General features: G+C 34.9%; 1 protein-coding gene across 8 annotated transcripts in view; it reads right to left on the bottom strand.

Moving 5' to 3' along the window:
• The window catches only part of LOC149775909 (carboxypeptidase M-like), a 98,818-nt gene that overhangs the window by 13,585 nt on the left and 65,229 nt on the right, over positions 1-20,004 (bottom strand). For all 8 annotated transcript variants that reach the window (XM_089943896.1, XM_089943894.1, XM_089943901.1 and 5 more), the window contains 3 exons: positions 18,523-18,707; positions 14,924-15,091; positions 4,536-4,688 (listed from right to left, as the gene is read on the bottom strand). In XM_089943896.1, coding sequence (XP_089800022.1) covers positions 4,536-4,688; positions 14,924-15,091; positions 18,523-18,707 — 506 coding nt within the window. The remainder of the gene's footprint in view (positions 1-4,535; positions 4,689-14,923; positions 15,092-18,522; positions 18,708-20,004) is intronic.

Raw genomic sequence — 20,004 nt, forward strand, 5'->3', positions numbered from 1 at the left:
TACAAGGCAATATATTACAAGGCAATATACTACAAGGCAATATATTACAAGGCAATATACTGCAAACTGTGACTGAAATACAACAGCTTCATAAGTCTGAGTCTGAAAAAGTTTTGTACTGTGTAGGATGAACGAAACCTATTCAGTTCCCATTCAAATGCATCTATGAACTGAATGGCTTAAATTTTCCATTAATTCAGAACATGAATCTCTGCAGAAAATGCCCATCAATCTTAAAAGCCTGGCATCAGCCAACTTAAGTGTGTGTCTGAGATCAGAGTTTGTATTAGAAAATATGTGTTGTTGGATTGACATTGTTGATAGTCCATGCTAAGGAATGTCATGTGTTTGAGAGTAACTTCAAAAACTTGCAAGTAATTTTATTCTAGAATTGTCACATGGTTTATTTTTATTTTCGTTTTATATTTTTGTAAGTTTGGATGTTTTTTTTTTAAAACAACAAACTGTGTTGTGCTGCCTGAGGCTTCTATCTTCAGTAACGATGGCCAAAATGAATGGTGGACTTACATCAAATGGTATAAACCTAAAATTTTGAAGTCAGTGATTCCTAACCTTTTTGGCCAGGACCCTAAACTATTTTGTTTCTGAGCCTCATGACCCCATTTCCATATTTTCATAAGTTGTGCCACCCTCATATAAGATCCTGGTGACCCTGATTTGGTTTGTGACCTGGGGTCTGGGAACCACTACCTTAAGTCGCAAAGCTAAGCAAACAACTGAACTTGGACTAAAACCTCTAGAATTAAACATCACACTTAGCACCACACATTATCATTTTAATATTTTATAAGTAGATAAAAAAAACAACTAGATAATTGCAAAATTGTCACAATTCTTAACACTCATGGAGTAAAGTCTCTGAAGATCACGTTTTCAAATTTGAGCACACAATCCAATTTTGTGCTCAGTGACTTCATTGACTACAGGACCAGGATACTTTCTGTTAAATCGGCTCAACTTCTATCAGACAGTATGGATCAAAAGTAGAGATTTTTTTAAAAAAGTTTTCTAATGGCAACCTTATCTGATGGCAGAGCAGCAGTATTTATACAAGCCAGAAAGACTTTCATAAGACTTTCATAAGAGGAGTTGTTATGTAAATCTTGGTCAAATATTTGGTCAGTATTTCTGAAGAAGCCATCAGTTTGTTTCTCCTTTTTCTTCTATTTTTAGTAAAGTCTGTCATATTTGATATCACTGGCATTGTTTGCATAAATCTGAAAGCTTCTATGCCAGGATGCTTTGCATCATTTGATCAAACTCTATTGGTGGCAGACTGGCATTATTAGAATAAAACTGAAAGGCTTTCATGCCAGAAAATTTTATATCAAATCAGATCAAATCAGTTCAGCTGTTTTCATTTAAAGTTTTTCTACTATTCTGTAACAATGCCCACATTGAAGAGTGTACTGACATATTTGTATAATCTAATTCCAGAAAGTTTTGTGTCAAAATTGGTCATGTTATGAGAAACGTTTTTAAAGAAGTAATTTGAAGGCTTTTCTAATTATAGCAATAGCTGCCATCTTTCATGAGATATCAGAAACACTGCAAAAGTTTGACAGTCCATAATGCCAGAACAGTCTCTCAGAGTTGATAAGATTCTGTTCAGGGTTGTTTAAAAACAAGTCATTTTAACTATTTTTATACGTTGTAGTAATGATGGACATATTTAATGTCAGATCAGTATCATTTGTACTTTCTGTCAAATCTGATTACATTCTGTTCAACTGTCTTGGAGAACAGTTCATTTAACTGTTTTTCTTTTTTTCATAATGGTAGCCACATAATGACCTTGAAATGGTCAATTTTACCAATGAAATAAAAACAGAAGACAGATAGAATAAAACAAAATGCACAAAGAACACGTCTGAAATGCAGAAAAATAAAAATAAAATGATTATTGCATTTTGTAATATGAGTGTAAATGCAAGATGCAGAATGATGAATGGTTAACAAAAATGGAATGAAAAGAAAATGCATTTCATGAGTGCATCTAAAAATGTATTATTTTCAGGCTGCCATTAAATTTCCAAGGTGAGAAGACCTTTACATGATAATCCTGACTTAGATTATTGACTCTAACAGTTTCTCATTCCTGACAAGACATGGCATTGTTCTTGTCAAGGAAGAAAAAAACCTGATATCATTACACAGCCAATACCAGCGTCTGTGTCTCAACAATATTTTAAGATCAAACAAAATAATGTAAAAGTTACCAAATTCTCTTGCACTATATTTGACATCTACTGAAGTGGCACATTTTTATTTATCATAAATTCAATGATGTCTTCTTTTGTTTATGCATCTTCTATTTTATTAAATCACACTTTTCACAAGACATGATAAGAAAGTAACAGTTCCCTCCCTTTAACATTCACCAAAACAAAAAATATAAATACTAAACACATTTCCATTTCAATCCTTAACAAATGAAAACAAAATCAATTGATGAATGGAGGCTATAAATGCAGAATCAAATGTGCTTCAGAGAAAGCAAATGCAAAATGATCAGATGACAGCTGAAATGCAAATACAAAAGGAATGCAAACAAAATGAGTTATAAATTGCAGTATGAAATACTGATTTGGTAAAATAACCCATTTTAAGGTCGGTGTTTTATCTGACTGGTATTAGCTGAAGCATCTTGAAAGGCCAAAATGCTTTCTGCTGAATTTGGTTAAGTAGTCTTTGAGATAAAGCTGAAAACAGCAAATCTTGGCACCAGATGCATGACAGGTGACACAAAATGCATAGTTAATGATGCATGAGAGAACTAAGGTAAGCTAAAACCCTTAGAAACTAGATCTCTCATGTGTATCATTTTTATTTAGGACCAATTAGACCATGGAATGAATGTGTAAAGTTTGCTGGCAATCCTTTCAGTAGTTTAGAAACAGTGATGGATGCTAGAAGGAAGACAAAGGCTAATCACATGAACTCATTTGATCTATGCACAAAACAACTAGAAAAGCCACTTTTCCTACCTTCTCTAGCATTTTAGAAAATTCTTAGCACCTCTTCCTTTCACACTTACACATTTTCGAAAATCAAAATTAATTCTACGTTAAGGTACTATCACAGACTTTCGATAACACACCAATGATGATTAAGATATGTGACTGGGGGTAGGTCAAAAATGAACTATAAAATATATGATCTAAGAACTGTATGAAAAGAAAAGAAATGAAAAGAGAATTATTCTTTAGCAATAAAATGGACAGATATGAATATTTAACCTAATAACCTGTTCAGAGGTATTGAGTTGCAGGTAGAGTGGGTTTAAATAGTAATTTGATAAAAATAAAACACAACATATTGGAAAGCTGTTGAGTTTCAAAGCTAAATCATGAATATGACAAGAGTTTGTTTAGCTACAAAGATATCAAAAGCCTAAAATTTCATGCTTAATAAGAACTTGGTTAAGTGACATCCTATTATTTTTACCTCTGCCCTTGGGAGAAAAGGTCATAATGAGGACTGAAATCTGTTATATGCATAAATTCTGTTCAAGACTTTTGATTTTATATCCATGATGATACATTTTGGTAATGTACATAAACCCCTTTAACATGACCTCTTACCTCGCCTCAGAGTTCCTTGGGTCAATTGTGAACAAAACATAACATGCATTGTTAAAAAAACTGATTCTGGTTTCAATTACTCTCTAACATGTAACTCATAAATTACCAAATTACCATCAATGCCACATGGCAATATGAAACCAGACATGGACAGTATACTAAGCCCACCCAAAGGCTTTTGGTGCTGTACACATCAGGATGCACCCATATACCAAGTAAAATGACTATATGGTCAAGTTTACTAAAGAAACTGACCACATTACTCAAATATAAAAACAGTATCATTGAAATTTGTCATACCTAGGAGGTGGACTGACAAAGACATACATGTAGCCACCAAAAATATTGATAAGTTGAGGTTTATCAATCCTAGGAGACGGACAGACAGAAATGCATGAAGCCACCAATAAGATTATTATGTTGAGGTTTATCATACCTGGCAGGAGGAGACACAGACATGTATTGCACGTAACCACCAAAGAGGTTATTATGTTGCGGTTTATCATACCTAGGACATGGACAGACACCAACATGAATGTAGCCACCAAAAATACTACTATCTTGAGGTTTATGATACCTTGAGTGGGGATGGACATAGACATAAATATAACTACCATAAATATTGATATATTGAGGTTTATCATACCTGGAGGGGGGACAGACACAGACATACATGTAACCACCAAATTATTGTGTTGAGGTTCAGCCAAGGTAGGTTCAACAATAATAAACAACATACCACACAAATGCCAAAAAGAATCAATAAAAGTAACATCATAATGAAATATTGTTGTAATATTGCCATCCTTATGTGATGACATTATTTTCTAAATAATCAATGACATAATTTGCTTCATTACACATTGCTAGGCAACATAGCCAAGCAACAGGGACATAGGACTAATATTCCTAGGATGCCATCATACTAACCGATATGAACTCTGGTCAGAAAATTGAAGAGAGCATCTTTATTTTTCTGCCAGAACTGAGGTAACTGAGATGGTTGAGGAAACTTGCAGCAAGCCATTTCTACCGTTATCTCCATACATCCAACAGACAGGTAGTTATAATCCTGCATACCACCTGTAAATAAATAGAAAATAAGAGTTTAAAATCAAATTTTGAGCCAAAGGTTATTCCAGAAATAAAATGAAGGAGATGGAGCTGGGATGAAAATAGCATCAATCAATGGCATCTGAGTTCTTTGTTAATTAATTTCATATTCAATAAAAGGTACAACTGTGACAGGTATAATTTATACATTTCTGTTTTAAACCAAGTCAGGTCAACAAATATGCATTTCTCATCAATGTTCAAGCAGAATTCAATGGTATCTAAATTGTAGCATAATCTTGTTAGCTTGATCTGTAAATCTAAAAAATAGTTTGAGAATATCAGTAGTAATGACCAAATAAAGGCAAATGAAAATAAAAATCATAGTCACATATATCCTAAGCTCTCTCACAGAAATCACCAAGTTTAATTAATTATACTAGATTATAATTTCATGTCAAATATGTGTTTGTGTGTGCATGCACCTTGCTGGTGTGCATAAATGTGATGCTCTACAGCAGGCGGACAACATTTTCTTGGTACCAGCTATGCCTCATGCACCTCAAATCAATGTCTGAAAATTTTCTTCTCCTGTATTCAAACATCTTATGATACATAATTTCCAGCTCCAGTATACACTAACCATGTCTGTACTGGTAATGCTGTTTGGTTAATAGTACAACCTGATCATCCTGCTGCTTGCATAGGGAAGAAATTTGTTGAAGACACCTTATTAATCTGGCAAAATTCATTTTAGGCTGTGTCTCACTGACCCTTATTTTCACTTTTGTGGCAAGAAAGTTCCCTCTATAGTGTTTGTAAGGAGCATAAACAAGATCAAAGAAAATAAACCAGAAGGGGAGGCTGCAAATGATTGCAGGTGCTCAAGTCATGGATTTAGTAATTTCTGTAATAAATAGTCACATCTCCTTGATTAAGTACTATGATCCAGTTGTTAGCAAGTTAAACTACAACACAGTTAGCTAGTTTCCTAGTCTACTTAAATAACCATATCATGGGTACCATTTTTTCCATTTCTAGAAAGACCGTTGGAAAAGTGTATGTGTGTGAGAGAGAGAGAGAGAGAACATTTCAACACCATGATTCCCCAATGAACAACACTTCAAAACTTAACCAAATCTAGAAGACAGAGAAATTATGGTAAGAGTCATGAGAAACAACATACTGGGTAAGATGCCAAACAATTCTGTGAATGACATTTCAATGTAATTTTATCAACACTGGTATTATTAGTGAAATGTCTTGTACCAATTTTGAAACATGATATAGTAAACAGAGGCTGTTACTAATGTCTTTCTCTACTGCTGGATGTCATGGTTGTAAATCTTGTTTCAAATCTGGCAATATTTGCAGTATGTTCTGTCAACTTACAGTACAAGATAAACAAATTTTACCATTTCAAGAGAATCTGCGATGTCATTAATGTAGTTTGAAAGCGACTGTATTCACCCCCAGGAACAGACAAATAAGGTCAGCTGCCTAAGTATCTCCTTAGGAAATGCACTCAGTTCCCATCTCCTTAGCATAGTATAGCTAATAATGTGTTAAAAAATCCATTCAAACCAACAAAAACAAAAGTCACTCTTAGGAAATGCACTCAGTTCCCATCTCCTTAGCATAGTATAGCTAATAATGTGTTCAAAAATCCATTCAAACCAACAAAAACAAAAGTCACTCAATGAAAATGATGCTCTAGTGGGCAAAAAGGATTTTCAGGAATTCAAGATAAGACCATTTCTTCCTTTTAACTGCTTAGCATTGAAACTATTTTTTTATATTCTTGAGCAATAGTATGAGTTTCGAATTAGGGCTGTTCCAGTAAAACATATACCCCCCGGGGGGAAGGCACTTTCAAATTCAACCAACCCACAAGAGAAGCAATTTTAAAAAATTATGATCCACTGTCAGATGTGTTTTAATCGAAAAACACTGCCACCTACAGAAGCATATTTTTTAAAATATAATTTCTGGCTATGGGTTAGTGGGCGGTAGAAGCGATTTTAATATTGGGGTGGGGACAGAAGTGATTTAAATGACAGCTGGATGGAGGTAATCTACTGAATTCTTATAGATCATATAATCTACTGCTTATTTTTATTTGTATGCATTCATTATAATCAATCTTTTGTCCTTTTGTTTGTTTGTCTGTCAGCCAAGTATGTCTCTGATACTATGAGTTCACAAATTTTCATGGTGGCTTATTATCTGTAGATGTCATTGATCAGTCCATTAATACCTACTAATTTAACATCCATGAAAACCGATTTTATAATAGATATTTCTATTTTGATACAGAAATCATGAATTTATATCCTTACTAAACTGTGTGTTTACAAAAGTGATCACTGTCCTGCTATTTTTCTTTGTTCTCAGGCATGCTGCTTTTGATTAGAATAATAGTTAAATCTTGTATTGCTTTAAATGTGTGGCCAGATTCTATGATTCCTTGTTATTATTTTTTTCAATAAATGTTTTGGTAAACTTACAATACATGATTTGCCAGAAAAAAAAACATTGACGTCTGTGGAAGTGATGTTGCATTGTTTCTGTCTACTTTTACACTATATCATTTCTTGTAAGAACACCTTTTACAGTTACCGATGTCTTGTTTTTATGCCTTGTTGCAAGACTAATATAAAGTTATATAAAAAAATATAGCATGTCAAACACTTTTATATCATAAGTTAGATGTTTAAAAAATGGATGAAAGTCAAGGAATCATTTTTTCCAGAGTACTCAATAAAATTAATGTCATTGCAGTTAAATGTATTGTCAACAGCATCATCATCATCACTGATGGCCTAGCAGTAACATTCTGCACTTTCAATCCAGTTGTCACAGGTTCTATCTCCCACTTCTAGTCTTTCATATGAGATTTATACCTATGGCCTGAGGGGCTTTCAGAGCAGAGTTGTATAAGATGCTTATCTTGTGATACAGATCTGAGGGGCTTCCATGGCTGTGGTACAAAATGTTTGTCTTGTGATACAGATCTGAGGGACTTCCATGGCAGTGGTACAAAATGCTTGTCATGTGATTACTTGCCTCCAATGTGTAAATGAGAATGTTGCCAGTTACTTGTGGAAGGTCAGTGGTCTACATAAGTGGTGTTAGGTGTCTCAAAAGGACTTGGATTTTCTTCAGCAGTAAAACTGGCTGCCATATATAGATTCTCTTCATCTGAAAATGGTGTAAAGGCCAAAATGATCTCCAGAAACCCCGAGATCTCATATCTAAATGACTTCGGCTGTTGGAGATAAATGTCAAATCAACAGAGGCTCCATGTGCCCAAGTGTACTAAGGTGCTTGCTTTTACATCACTTGCACATCTCACAGAGTTTGTGTCAAAGATCAACCAATTTAGGCTGGTGGTCTTCCGAGGTCCTTCCTCCACCTAATATATTGTTAAAAAATCAAAAATCAAACCAAACTAATCAAGCAACTAATCAATTGTGGCAACAACAGCATAGGTACTAGTCAATCATTTTTGCCAGTGTGACAGCTGTATGATTTTATAACTTTTGATTCAAGTAATTTTTGTAGACCTTTGAATATTGTCAATTATGTCTTTCTGACAGTTACCTAAAAGTCATCAGTTGATACAAATGGATTTTTCATGGTGAGCATATGAGATGGAAAAGTCTTGAGCAATCCTGCATCACACACTGCCAAAAAGTTTACATTTTAGCTCACTTAAATTTTCTCTAACAATGTTCATTGTTCCAACTAGAACTGTTATAACTTATTCAAGCTATATTCACCAATATCTGGAGATATGCATCTGTAATAAATATTTGTAACAAAGTATGAGAATGCATCAATGTTTTTCAATGATGCATTTGAACTGAGCAACAACCACAATCAACAAACCAAGAAATAAAATTATTCACATCTCTCAGGCAGAAGTAGTGTATAATCATAATCTGCCAAACGTTTTTTAATTTTTTAAATTTGCCAAATATTTTTCTGACCATACTGATTCAGTGGACATATCACCAGAATGGACAGAACCAGACCAGAAGGTTAAAATCAATTTGATACATCTTTTAAGTAGCTAAATTCATATTGGTTTAGTTAACTGCACACCCTTTATTATCTTCCTTTTGATGAAATTTCTTAATGAAGCTGAGAAAATAACGTTGCACACTAAAAAAAGAGGCACACTTCTACTCATTATTGTTTTTATTATACTTCTCCATTCCAGCCTGTTCTTATGATCTTATACCCCCACATACTGTTTGTCTTGTTTATGATATGTATCTAAATTTCTCACTTACTTTTCCTACTACTATACAAATGTTCTGTGAATGTGCATATCAGTGTGAAATGCAACGGGGAGACTAAATCCAAGATTGAAAACCTCTACATTTCTGGATGTATTCTGCATGGATTCCATATTCCATATTTCTGCACAAAACTCAAGAGTTCAGGACTCTCTGTACTAATTCAGTTCCCACTGTAAACCTGTGCAAACACCATGATATTAAAATTGAGTAACTTAACATTTCGAGTGCTCATGATCAAATTTGTATCGGTATAGACACATCTATGACGACAGCTTTTGTGAAGAAAACAACCACAACAGCCACACCATTTTCTGGATTTATACAAATTTGAAATGTGTGCTATCAGTACTGCACCAAAGAGTCAGCTGCTGATTTCAGTAATGAGTCGTCCAAACTCAGGTCTGTAAATGGACAGAAATTATGTTAATAAAACAATGACCCTCACTTTTTTCAGTTACAAGTAGGACAAGCTCTCAAAAGATTGTTTTTACTAAAATCTTACTTTCATTATCAACCAATCAGGGACAGTCAAACCCATATATACTCTATTTTATCTTCACTGATTTATAGAATGGTTCTTGTTCTTTCACATCTGTAGTAATGTGAGACCTTTAACAACTCTCAATGGTTGTAAGCCTTTTTAGACCATGCTGACTGGACACACTGTAAAATAATGTTTAAGTAACAGAAATACCATGGGATAACCAGAGACCAATAAAATCGAATAGTCAAGTTATCTCCCCTGCAGGTATGCTGCCAGGATTTCAGGATTTGCTCTAAGTTTTGTGTGTGTGTGATCTCCAATGAGGAAGTGGTGGCGAGAGGAATAGCCATTGTTAAATATCTCACTAAAACTTAAATATCTGTCACTCTTTCTTACTGTTTCACTCTGTTAAGGCTCTACTGAAATCAAAATTCTTGAAGAGATGTCATCTCTAGTTGTATAGCGATTATTACTGTGATGTCATTGGGCATGGTCATGTGGTTGTGGTGGGGTCTTGGTTGGGATGGCAGAAAGACCATAGGCTTACTCCATATTTGACAGCTAATTATGATGTTGTTAAAAAAGAATTAAAAAATTTCTAACAATTCAGTTGGACTCAGATACTTGATTCATAGTCAATGAACAGGTTCTAAAATTGATGTGTTTATTTTGGAGCTATGTTCCTCCATCAAATTCAAGATCTGGATATACCAAAGGTGAAATTAGTATAGTTGCATCCTAAACTAATATCGTGGCTACTTCAAATGTTATTTAATGTGAGACATTAATGCAAGAACTCGTAGCTTCTGTGATTTTTGGGTTAAAAAAATTAATTTCTTCTCAAACAACTCAATTTGGTGCAGATTACATTGTCATTCCTGGGGGCCCCGAGTGGCCGAGTGGTCTAAAGTGCTCTCCGTTACAGATCACTGCCAGCTCACCTCTGTCTGCGTAGGTCTGAGTCTCGGATTCAGCCAATGTGGGTATGTGAGGAAGCTTGCCAGTAGCTTCTTGTGGGTGGGTGGTTCTTTCTGGGGTTTTCCCGGGTTCTTCCTCCACCATTAATACTGGACGTCATGTATAGCCTATTGTGTGCTGAGAAATGGCGTTAAACCCTAAAACAACATTGTTTTTTAATGATACTGTGAGAATTCTTGATGTGTAAAAATTTTGCAAGAAATGAACAACATCAGATCAGAAAATTACTACCACTGGGAAAATACTGATAGGAATATACAGAAATAATGATATTATTATTTAAGTAGAATATGTGGTGACAATATGAGCGCTAGTTCTACACCTTTGCAAAATACATCTTGTACAACTATTATGTTGTTTCTAATAACACTGTAACATGGCAATAATTTCTGCCCACTTTTTACTTTAGTCCCTTGCTAAGTAATAGTTTTAGATTTTACAATACTAAGCACCTTTTACCTTCTGACAATAACACATCATTACAAATATTTAGACTGCAAGAAAATAGAAGTTACCAGTAAGACTAAAGGAGATGGTAAAAAAAAAAGAAGAATCAGGATGAACAGATTGGTAGTGTAGCAAAGAATCCATGTATCAGAATGACATCAAGTATTTTTTCATCAGTTTCATCATTAGTTAATGACACTGCTTAAAAATGTAGTGTACTAGATAATAGACTTTTCAGTTATCCAATTTGTAATACAAATACCAAATGATGGCTTGGAACCAAGTGCCAAAAGGTCTGCAGAAAATACCACCACGATCAAAATATACATAGGAAGAACCGAACACAAACAGGACAAATTTTATCCATCTTGCTTTGAGTTTACATAGATCAGTCAGTCTCTTATGTTTAATGTCATTTAATTTTTGCACAGACAGCATGTACTTCATTTAGTCATACATCTGCATGATATAAAAGTTTGTCTCTTTATTCTTTTGTTGCCACAGTGGTTCTGCCAACTAGAGATCTACACACTTAATTATGTTGTATGGGGATTTTCTGATGTTCCCTATGAGCATTAATCTGTTAATTGTTTCTGAATTTAATATGATCCTCCTCTGTGTACGAATACTATTCTGTGCTGTGAACTCCTTTCATTGCCTGCTGTCTGAAACATATATGAATAACTAGCTTAACAAAGTTACTGTTCTTTATGGTTGTGCAATTCTCAACACCTCACAAGTATGGCCCCATGGGTATTCTCTCCTGGATATCTCTGTTCCAAAAAGAAACATTTTGAATCATAGGTCTCGTTAGGATTTTAAAAGTAAGAGTCCATGGCTCCCAGTTTGGTAAAAATATGAGTTCCACCAACAAAAGTTGCAGTCCCCTCCCAGAAAACTGTGTAAATTATAAGAACTATTGGTTGCCATAGAGTTTAATTTCTACATTCTTTACAACACTGACATAGCTCTTGTTTGTCCATCAGAGTGAGTCTGAATTTTTTCGATCCAAGGAAGATCTTATTCAAAGCACTAAGCTAGGCATCACACACTTTCTTACACTTGGCTACTGTCCCTTCCAAACTATCAGTTCTAGCAACTTTAGCACTCTCCTGAACCTCATTACAATCTTCGTCAGTTTGCCGTTGAACCCTAAAATACTCATTCGAGTCTACGTCTCAACATGTCAAGATTCCGAGGTCACGTGCACTGCTTATTCTGTTACACTTGGAAATGAACACAATAATGAAAGCTAAAGTTGTTTATTTGATGTACTGTTATAAATGACCACATGTACATCTCTGGGTATTTCTGCCTCTGAATTCAAGCACTCTAAATATCAGTAGATTTTCCCACCCAGCTGCCAGTCAAAGCCTTTGATCCTGCCGCTCAGCTATTGCAGCATGTTCTTTTGATGTACTCTTATAATGGTGACAACTGGGGGGGTGCTTTCAGCCACTAAATTCTGTCATTGTAAATATCAGCACAGCTAACTGATCAACACATTTTCCCACTATGCAGGCGACTGAAGCAGGAATGGCAAGTCTTTGAATTTTAACGCCCACCTAAACAAAATAAAAATTGGCATCCAAATACACGTGATTATAAATGATTCCTCTGTCAGTTTTCACTAACATGAACTCTGCCAAAGACTCAATTCCTTGAGTCAGTGTTTTGCTGCCTCTTATGCCAGATTTTTCTCTTCCATAATGCTGTATTAGGGTTTTAAGTCCAACATTCCCATAGTCTGCTTGTTTAGACATGGGTATCTTGAATAAATATAACCGGCATATTGTCCATCCAACACATACTTCAATTTTGGGCTCAAAATCACACACTGGTATTTCCAGTGACATTTTCCCAATGTCCAACAGACTGATATACATGAAATTCATTGTCATCATACCTATCACCAGCCAGTATTTGCCGACTGAAAACATCGTCTGAAGACAAACCGTGTTGTGATTCAGCCATTTTGGTTTCCTGTGTGGCCCTTATTCGAATCACACATTTGGAAAAATACCATGATGAAAGTAAGGCTAAAACTACCATAAAATGCTTGTTCCAGGGCCTAATGAACAAATCAAATTTAGTTTAACAGCCATTCATGTCGAACCGAAGTATCCAGATATCTAGATGTCGCATCAAATGCTGTGAGACAGCTGCGGCAGCACAAATTACATCGTGAAATGCACTTTTAAAGTTAAAAGTTTAATAAAAATAATTTGCTGAACACGTATCACTGCTTTAAAAGAATGCGAATTTGTACAAATTACGTGCACTCGCGTGTACTGGCATCATTTTCTGACCCAATGTTTCATTCACGTTAGACCGCTAGGAGGGGGGCTTGATGCGATTTTAAATATATATTGTTTTTTTCTTCTGACAAGCCCACCAGCAATTTCTCATTTTGTTAACACAACCCACAATAGTTTTGAAACACAACCTCCTATAGAAGTTTTTTTGAAGTGCCGTCAAGGGGGGGGTATATGTTTTACTGGAACAGCCCTTAGCTGGATAACAGACTGGCACCATTTTAATTTTGGAAGAAGTAGACATCATTAGAAGCATATTGGTAAAAAAAAAAGTCAATATGACCATCAATTCAGATGGACACAGCAAAATTGGCATTGCAGATATTGTGGTAGCCATACTGAATGAATGTTTTCATTTAGGCCCAACTAGGTATCAAAAGAAGTCTATTGGTGACTTCCACATTGATAACCATTCATTGGGAGAAATAGAATTTTCAAGAGGACACCATGGAGATTTTGTTGATGGTCTATCTGTATACATTTCATTTATGACTAAGAAAACAGAATAACATGTCTTCTGATGAAACACCCATGTCCAAATGACTTTCGATTTAAAAGAAGTAGAAATAAGATTTTTAAAATATCTACCATGATGGCCATATTGGATGTCAGATCAGCAACATTTTAATTTCATGACATTATAAGAAGTCTTCTGCTGAAAGCCCCATGTGACTTCCCATTTTGGAGGAGTAACAATAACATCTGCAAAAATACCATGTAAACATAACTTTGCATTAGGAGTAGCTATAACATGATTTTCAAGAAGGCTGTTATGGTGGTCATACTGGACATAAGAAATATGCCATAGGACCACTGGACATCAAGACAGCAGAAAGCCTTCTTAGTGAAACTAATTAGTACCTGGAATGATGTTCATACCGTATTAGAAACACCTTTTGCAGATTTAGTCTGATCGCCATTTGGGATAGAGTTACTGCCCTTGACAATTAACTTCATATCTTCAAGTGGAAACTTACTTTTAACTGGCACAACCCAAGACCATTCAATATATTCTAATGCAATTTTGGTTTGAACATTATCTTGCAGACCTAAATGTGATGGGTTAGGTTTTGTCTACTCAATTGTTAAGTTTGGACCAAGTTGTGGACTTTGACAATTTCAAACCATCTTCATACAAACTGCATCAGGAATATTCCAGTAAAACATACACGAGACATAGGGAAGGCACTTTTAATGTCAGATACTCACCCATTGATGCAATTTAGAATTTTCTTTTCATTTTAATATGAACTCTTGGCAGTCAAAGTACCCTGACATATATTTTTAAAATACTGCCTTCCCTGGTACCATGTAAATTTAAATGGAACAGCCCTCAGAATATGTAGAATGAATCCTGACCCAAGCCAATTACAAGTGAATCATGAGTGACCATAAGAATAAGAAATTAATTGTTAAGGGCTGTAACTGTATACCAAATGAAGTTGATGAAACAAAATATATAAAAGGGCAATCTAGAACTATGAAAATTGAAGGCAATGGGTAATATCTCTACTAATAAATGGAGACCGGAAAAGGAAAAACCTTCAAAGGCGCATTTATGCATAACAGCAATTCATCAGTCATAATGCATCAGATGATGTTCAAGTTTTACAAAGGTTTGGTGTTTAGAGTAATTTTGAATCAGATGAACGAATAAAATGGTGACTGCTGCAGGGCTCCTACACCTCAACAAATGACTGATTATCAACTGTACTACCATTAATAAAACCTTACCATTAACAGTATACCAATTTGCTCCATTTGTAATTCCATTTACAAAATGATCTCCAGGGCACGTTTCTGGTGATAATGACATGCTGGCATGTGATCTGGTGTAAGTGAGTGCCAGGTGTTGAAATACATCGTCATCTGGACTTAAGGATGCCCCAGAGGTATGTGAGGCTGCAAATATTAAGAAAATAAATGCAGACTGGTACCATATTTACCAGCCTACAAGTCCATGCAGAGCATAAGTCAAATTCGCTAATTTTGTAAATTTTCTATTTTTCATCTATATATAATAATAATAATGAGGAATTTGAAAAGCGCCTAATCTTTAAAAGCTCTAAGCCCTTTACAACATTAGACAACACCAATAAGACAAAAAAACATATAATGATATGATTACAAAAACAAACACCATGAAATTAGAAAACATTAAAAAAAACATGCTGAGAATATTTAAGGTAGGAAACATTATTAGGTCTTTAAGTTTGTTCTTGCAGTCGAAATAAGTGAGTTTTGAGAGCCCTCTTGAATGTGATCACAGTGTCTTTGTGTCTAAGTTCAGTGGGCAATTCATTCCACGTTGCTGGGCCCTAGTATGCAAAAGAACACTGTCCATATAACTTTGTTTTCATACTTGGAATAATGAGTATACGATTGTCAGAAGAGGAGTATAAGTATCTTGCTGGTGTGTACACATGGGTGAGGTCGGATAGGTATGTTGGACTAGAGTCCAACAGTGAAAAGTAGCACAGAGAACAAATTTTGTGTTTGATTCTGGATCAAATGGATAACCGTAGTAGGGAACAGAGCAGCGGGGAGGTGTGCTCTGATCGTGGTACTCTAAGTATGATCTGAGCAGCTGTGTTTTGAACTTTTTGAAGTTTCTGGAGCAGATATTGAGATGAACCAGACATAACTGAGTTACAATAGTCCAGTCTTGAAAGTACTAATGAACACACAAGTGTTTTAGTGGCATCAACTGAAAGATATTTGCGAATAGAGCTGATGCGTCTCAGCTCAAGATATGCAGCCTTGCATATGTTCATGACATGTTGGTGCAATGTGAGAGTACTGTCCAGAGTAACAACTAGGTTTTGTACTGATTGTGTGAATTTAATGTTGGTGTTGCTGATATTTATTGTTTGAGGTAAAGGATGTGAATGAGAAAGTCTTTGTGTTGTCATCAGAATGGCCTCAGTTTTATCATCATTCATCTGCAGCTTGTTACATGTCATCCATGATTTCACATCAGAAATGCACCTCTCTACACCTTGGATGGTGGTATCAACTTCAGTTGGGTGGCTAGATTTGTATATTTGGGTGTCATCAGCGTACAATTGGTGAGACACTGGATGATGATCTATGACACTTGAGAGCAAATGAGTGTACAGAATGAAGAGAACAGGTCCAAGAACAGACCCCTGTGGAACACCACAACATAGATCAACTGGGCTGGAGTGTATTCCATTTGCAGATACAATTTGTGTCCTGTTGACCAAGTAGGACTTGAACCACAGTAAGGCTGTATCATGAATGCCAAATACATGCTGGAGACGGTGAGACGATGAAGTAATATATCATGGTCTAAATCAATGTAGAGTATAAGATGAGGCCAGACCAAAACTTTGGCTTCATCTTTTTCACTAGTAACTTAGGGTTTCATGAATATTGATGGTATCACTGTAAGCTATTGTAGACATCCAGTAATTGGGAAATTTCATCACCGATGCTAATATGCTTTTTCCACAGTTCTGTTTTGGTGAGTGAGAGAAAGAGAGCAAAAGGCATGAGCATTACATCACATTTATCTGACTGTACTTCATTTTCAAAATAATATATTCTCCAATATGAAATTAAATGGTTACTGCCAAGCTTAGTTTAGATTTGCATACAGAAGTCTCAATTTGCTAATTACAGATCATTCAATAGGCAGTTCAAACCTGTTGCCATGTTCATCTCAAAATGACACGGTCAACATCGGTATACATGTTAGTTTCAGTTGAAGTATTTTTCAAAACTAAATAAGTTTCTTATTAGAAATCCTTATTGTCTGATTAAATATTCAGATTTAAATGGAAAGTGCTTCTTTGTGTACATTTCTGATGAATTTTTTTTTACTGATACAATTAGAGTGGATGGTGACAACTTATGACATTATTCAGTTAATATTTTTCTTATAACATTGTGTGGTTACCTGCACAAAATTAAGAATCATACCTTGAATAACTTTTCATTTTTGTTTAATATGAATCAATTTTAGTAGGTCACTGCATCGATGAAGCCTATATATTTGCACTCCAACCACTTTTTGAATAACTATAAAGATACTACATGATACATAACCTTGACTATAATGTTATAGACAGTTTTTACTGGTGCAATAGAGCTGACTTGTCTAATGTGCTAACCAGAACAGAATTGCTACCAGGAGTTTATGTAATGGGGTGCGGGGGAGTTCCCTTCTCATAAAAAATAAGTGCAAAGTAGACAAAATTGGGGTAGGAGGAAGTAGTCATAGTTTAATATTTAACTTACATCTCTTTCTTCCAGCTCCACTCTGTAAAAGTTCTGTTAAAATCAAAATCTTTTAAAGATGTTGCCTCTAGTTGTATAAGCATGAATCTGTTGATTGTTTCTGAACTTAAACTGAGCTAAATCACACTGGTATCGACATTAACACTTTGCCACTGGTATTTACATTAACCCTTTCCCACTGGTATCTATATTAACACTATCCCAATGGTATTTACACTAACACTTTCTCAATGGTATATACATTAACAATTTCCCACTGGAATCCACATTAACACTTTCCAACTGGAATCTACATTAACACTTTCCCAGATCCAATAATCTGACATAGTTCATAGCATGAAAAATCACTGTCATAGTCACTATCATCAGCCATTACATGCTGAATGAAATCATCATTGAAGATGAATTTCATTAGCAATCAGCCATTTTGGTGTTCTGTGTAGCCATTATTTAAAACCCTTATTTGTAAAACTTCTTTGATACAAGGTTCAAACTATAACAGAACTTGTTTCAGGACCCAATATGCCAATTAAAATTTAGTTTAACAACCGTTAATGTCAAGCCAAACAACCCAGATGTGTAAATAGCTGACTATGGGAAAAGAGACAGATGTCATGGCAAGCACTAAGATACCTCTACCAACAAAGAGACTAAGGCTGCAACAAGCACTCTAAGAGTTAACAGTTAAATAAAAATTGTGCAGTACAGAATACACTTCTATAATGTGCACTTTAAAGTAATCTGCTGGAGTTATCATGCATTACTTCCTTCCAAGCGCATGAATTTTAAATTTGTTTGCATGATTCCCACATTCATGTGCCATGGTAGCATCTCTGCCATAATGGAATAAAAATGAGTAAAATCCTATTACGTCAACGTCTGCTGCCTTGAAAAAAATATATAATAAAAATATAATCTACATATTTTTAAATAGATACAAGAAAATATTCCACTTGTGAAGTTGAAATATCTCATACTGTGACTTGTAGATAACAATGTTTCTGCTTAACTCATCATATTTCCTTAAAAATAAAAGATGTACATATCCCTTGTATCTTTAGGTAACTTACTTGAATTGTAGCTATCAAATGGATAGTTTGCTACCATTGCCCCACCATGGAAATTGGCTGATAGGACAAAGCTCCGATTGTGTATCCAGTCTATTACTGCTTTTGTCTCCACTTGAACTGGACTCTTGTTTGCTTTGAAGAAATCAGGAAAATTCCTATTCAGATCATAACCATTAGCATTTTCTCTGAAAAAGTAAAAAACTGCTCTGTATGATTACCATGTATGTTTATGAGCTTTGTAATAACATGAATATTATATACAATGCTGTGTCAGGTTATCAGAAGAATAATGAAAACATGTAATACAGACAATGATCAGTGGATAATGAAAATATGTAGCACTGGCAACAATTAGATGCATAATAAAAAGAGATAGCACTGACAACAATTTGGAACAAAACAAAAAGATGTAGCACTGACAACAATTAGGGGCATAATGCAAAAATGTAGCACTGACAACAATGAGGGGCATAATGAAAAGGTATAACACTGACAACAATTTGGAACAAAACAAAAAGATGTAGCACTGACAACAATTAGGGGCATAATGAAAAGATGTAGCACTGAAAACAATTAGGGGCATAATGAAAAGATATAACACTGACAACAATTAGGGCATAATAAAAATATATAACAATGACAACAATTTGGGCCATAATGAAAAGATGTAGCACTGGCAACAATTTGGGGTATAATGAAAAGATATAACACTGACAACAATTTGGAACAAAACAAAAAGATGTAGCACTGACAACAATTAGGGGCATAATAAAAAGATGTAGCACTGAAAACAATTAGGGACATAATGAAAAGATGTAGTACTGACAACAATTAGGGGCATAATGAAAAGGTATAACACTGACAACAATTAGGGCATAATAAAAAGATATAACAATGACAACAATTTGGGCCATAATGAAAAGATGTAGCACTGACAACAATTTGGGCCATAATGAAAAGATGTTGCACTGGCAACAATTTGGGGCACAATGAAAAGATTAGGCACTGACAACAATTAGGGGCATCATGAAAAGATGCAGCACTGACAACAATTAGGGGCATAATGAAAAGACATAGAACTGGCAACAATTTGGGGCATAATGAAAAGATATAACACTGACAACAATATCAGGCATAATGAAAAGATGTAGCCCTGGCAACAATTAGGGGCATAATGAAAATATATAACACTGACAACAATTTTAGGGCATAATGAAAAGATAACACTGACAACAATTTGGGGCATAATGAAAAGATTAGGCACTGACAACAATTAAGGGCATAATGAAAAGATATAGAACTGTCAACAATTTCAGGCATAATGTAAAGATATAACACTGACAACAATATCGGGTAAAATGAAAAGAATTAGCACTGACAACAATTAGGGCATAATGAAAAGATATAACACTGACAACAATTTGAAACAAAATGAAAAGATGTAGCACTGACAACAATCAGAGGCATAATGAAAAGATGTAA

The sequence above is a fragment of the Sinohyriopsis cumingii genome, chromosome 19 (assembly GCF_028554795.1).
Source record: "Sinohyriopsis cumingii isolate HCF-2022 chromosome 19, ASM2855479v2, whole genome shotgun sequence".
Taxonomy (NCBI): Eukaryota; Metazoa; Mollusca; class Bivalvia; order Unionida; family Unionidae; genus Sinohyriopsis; species Sinohyriopsis cumingii.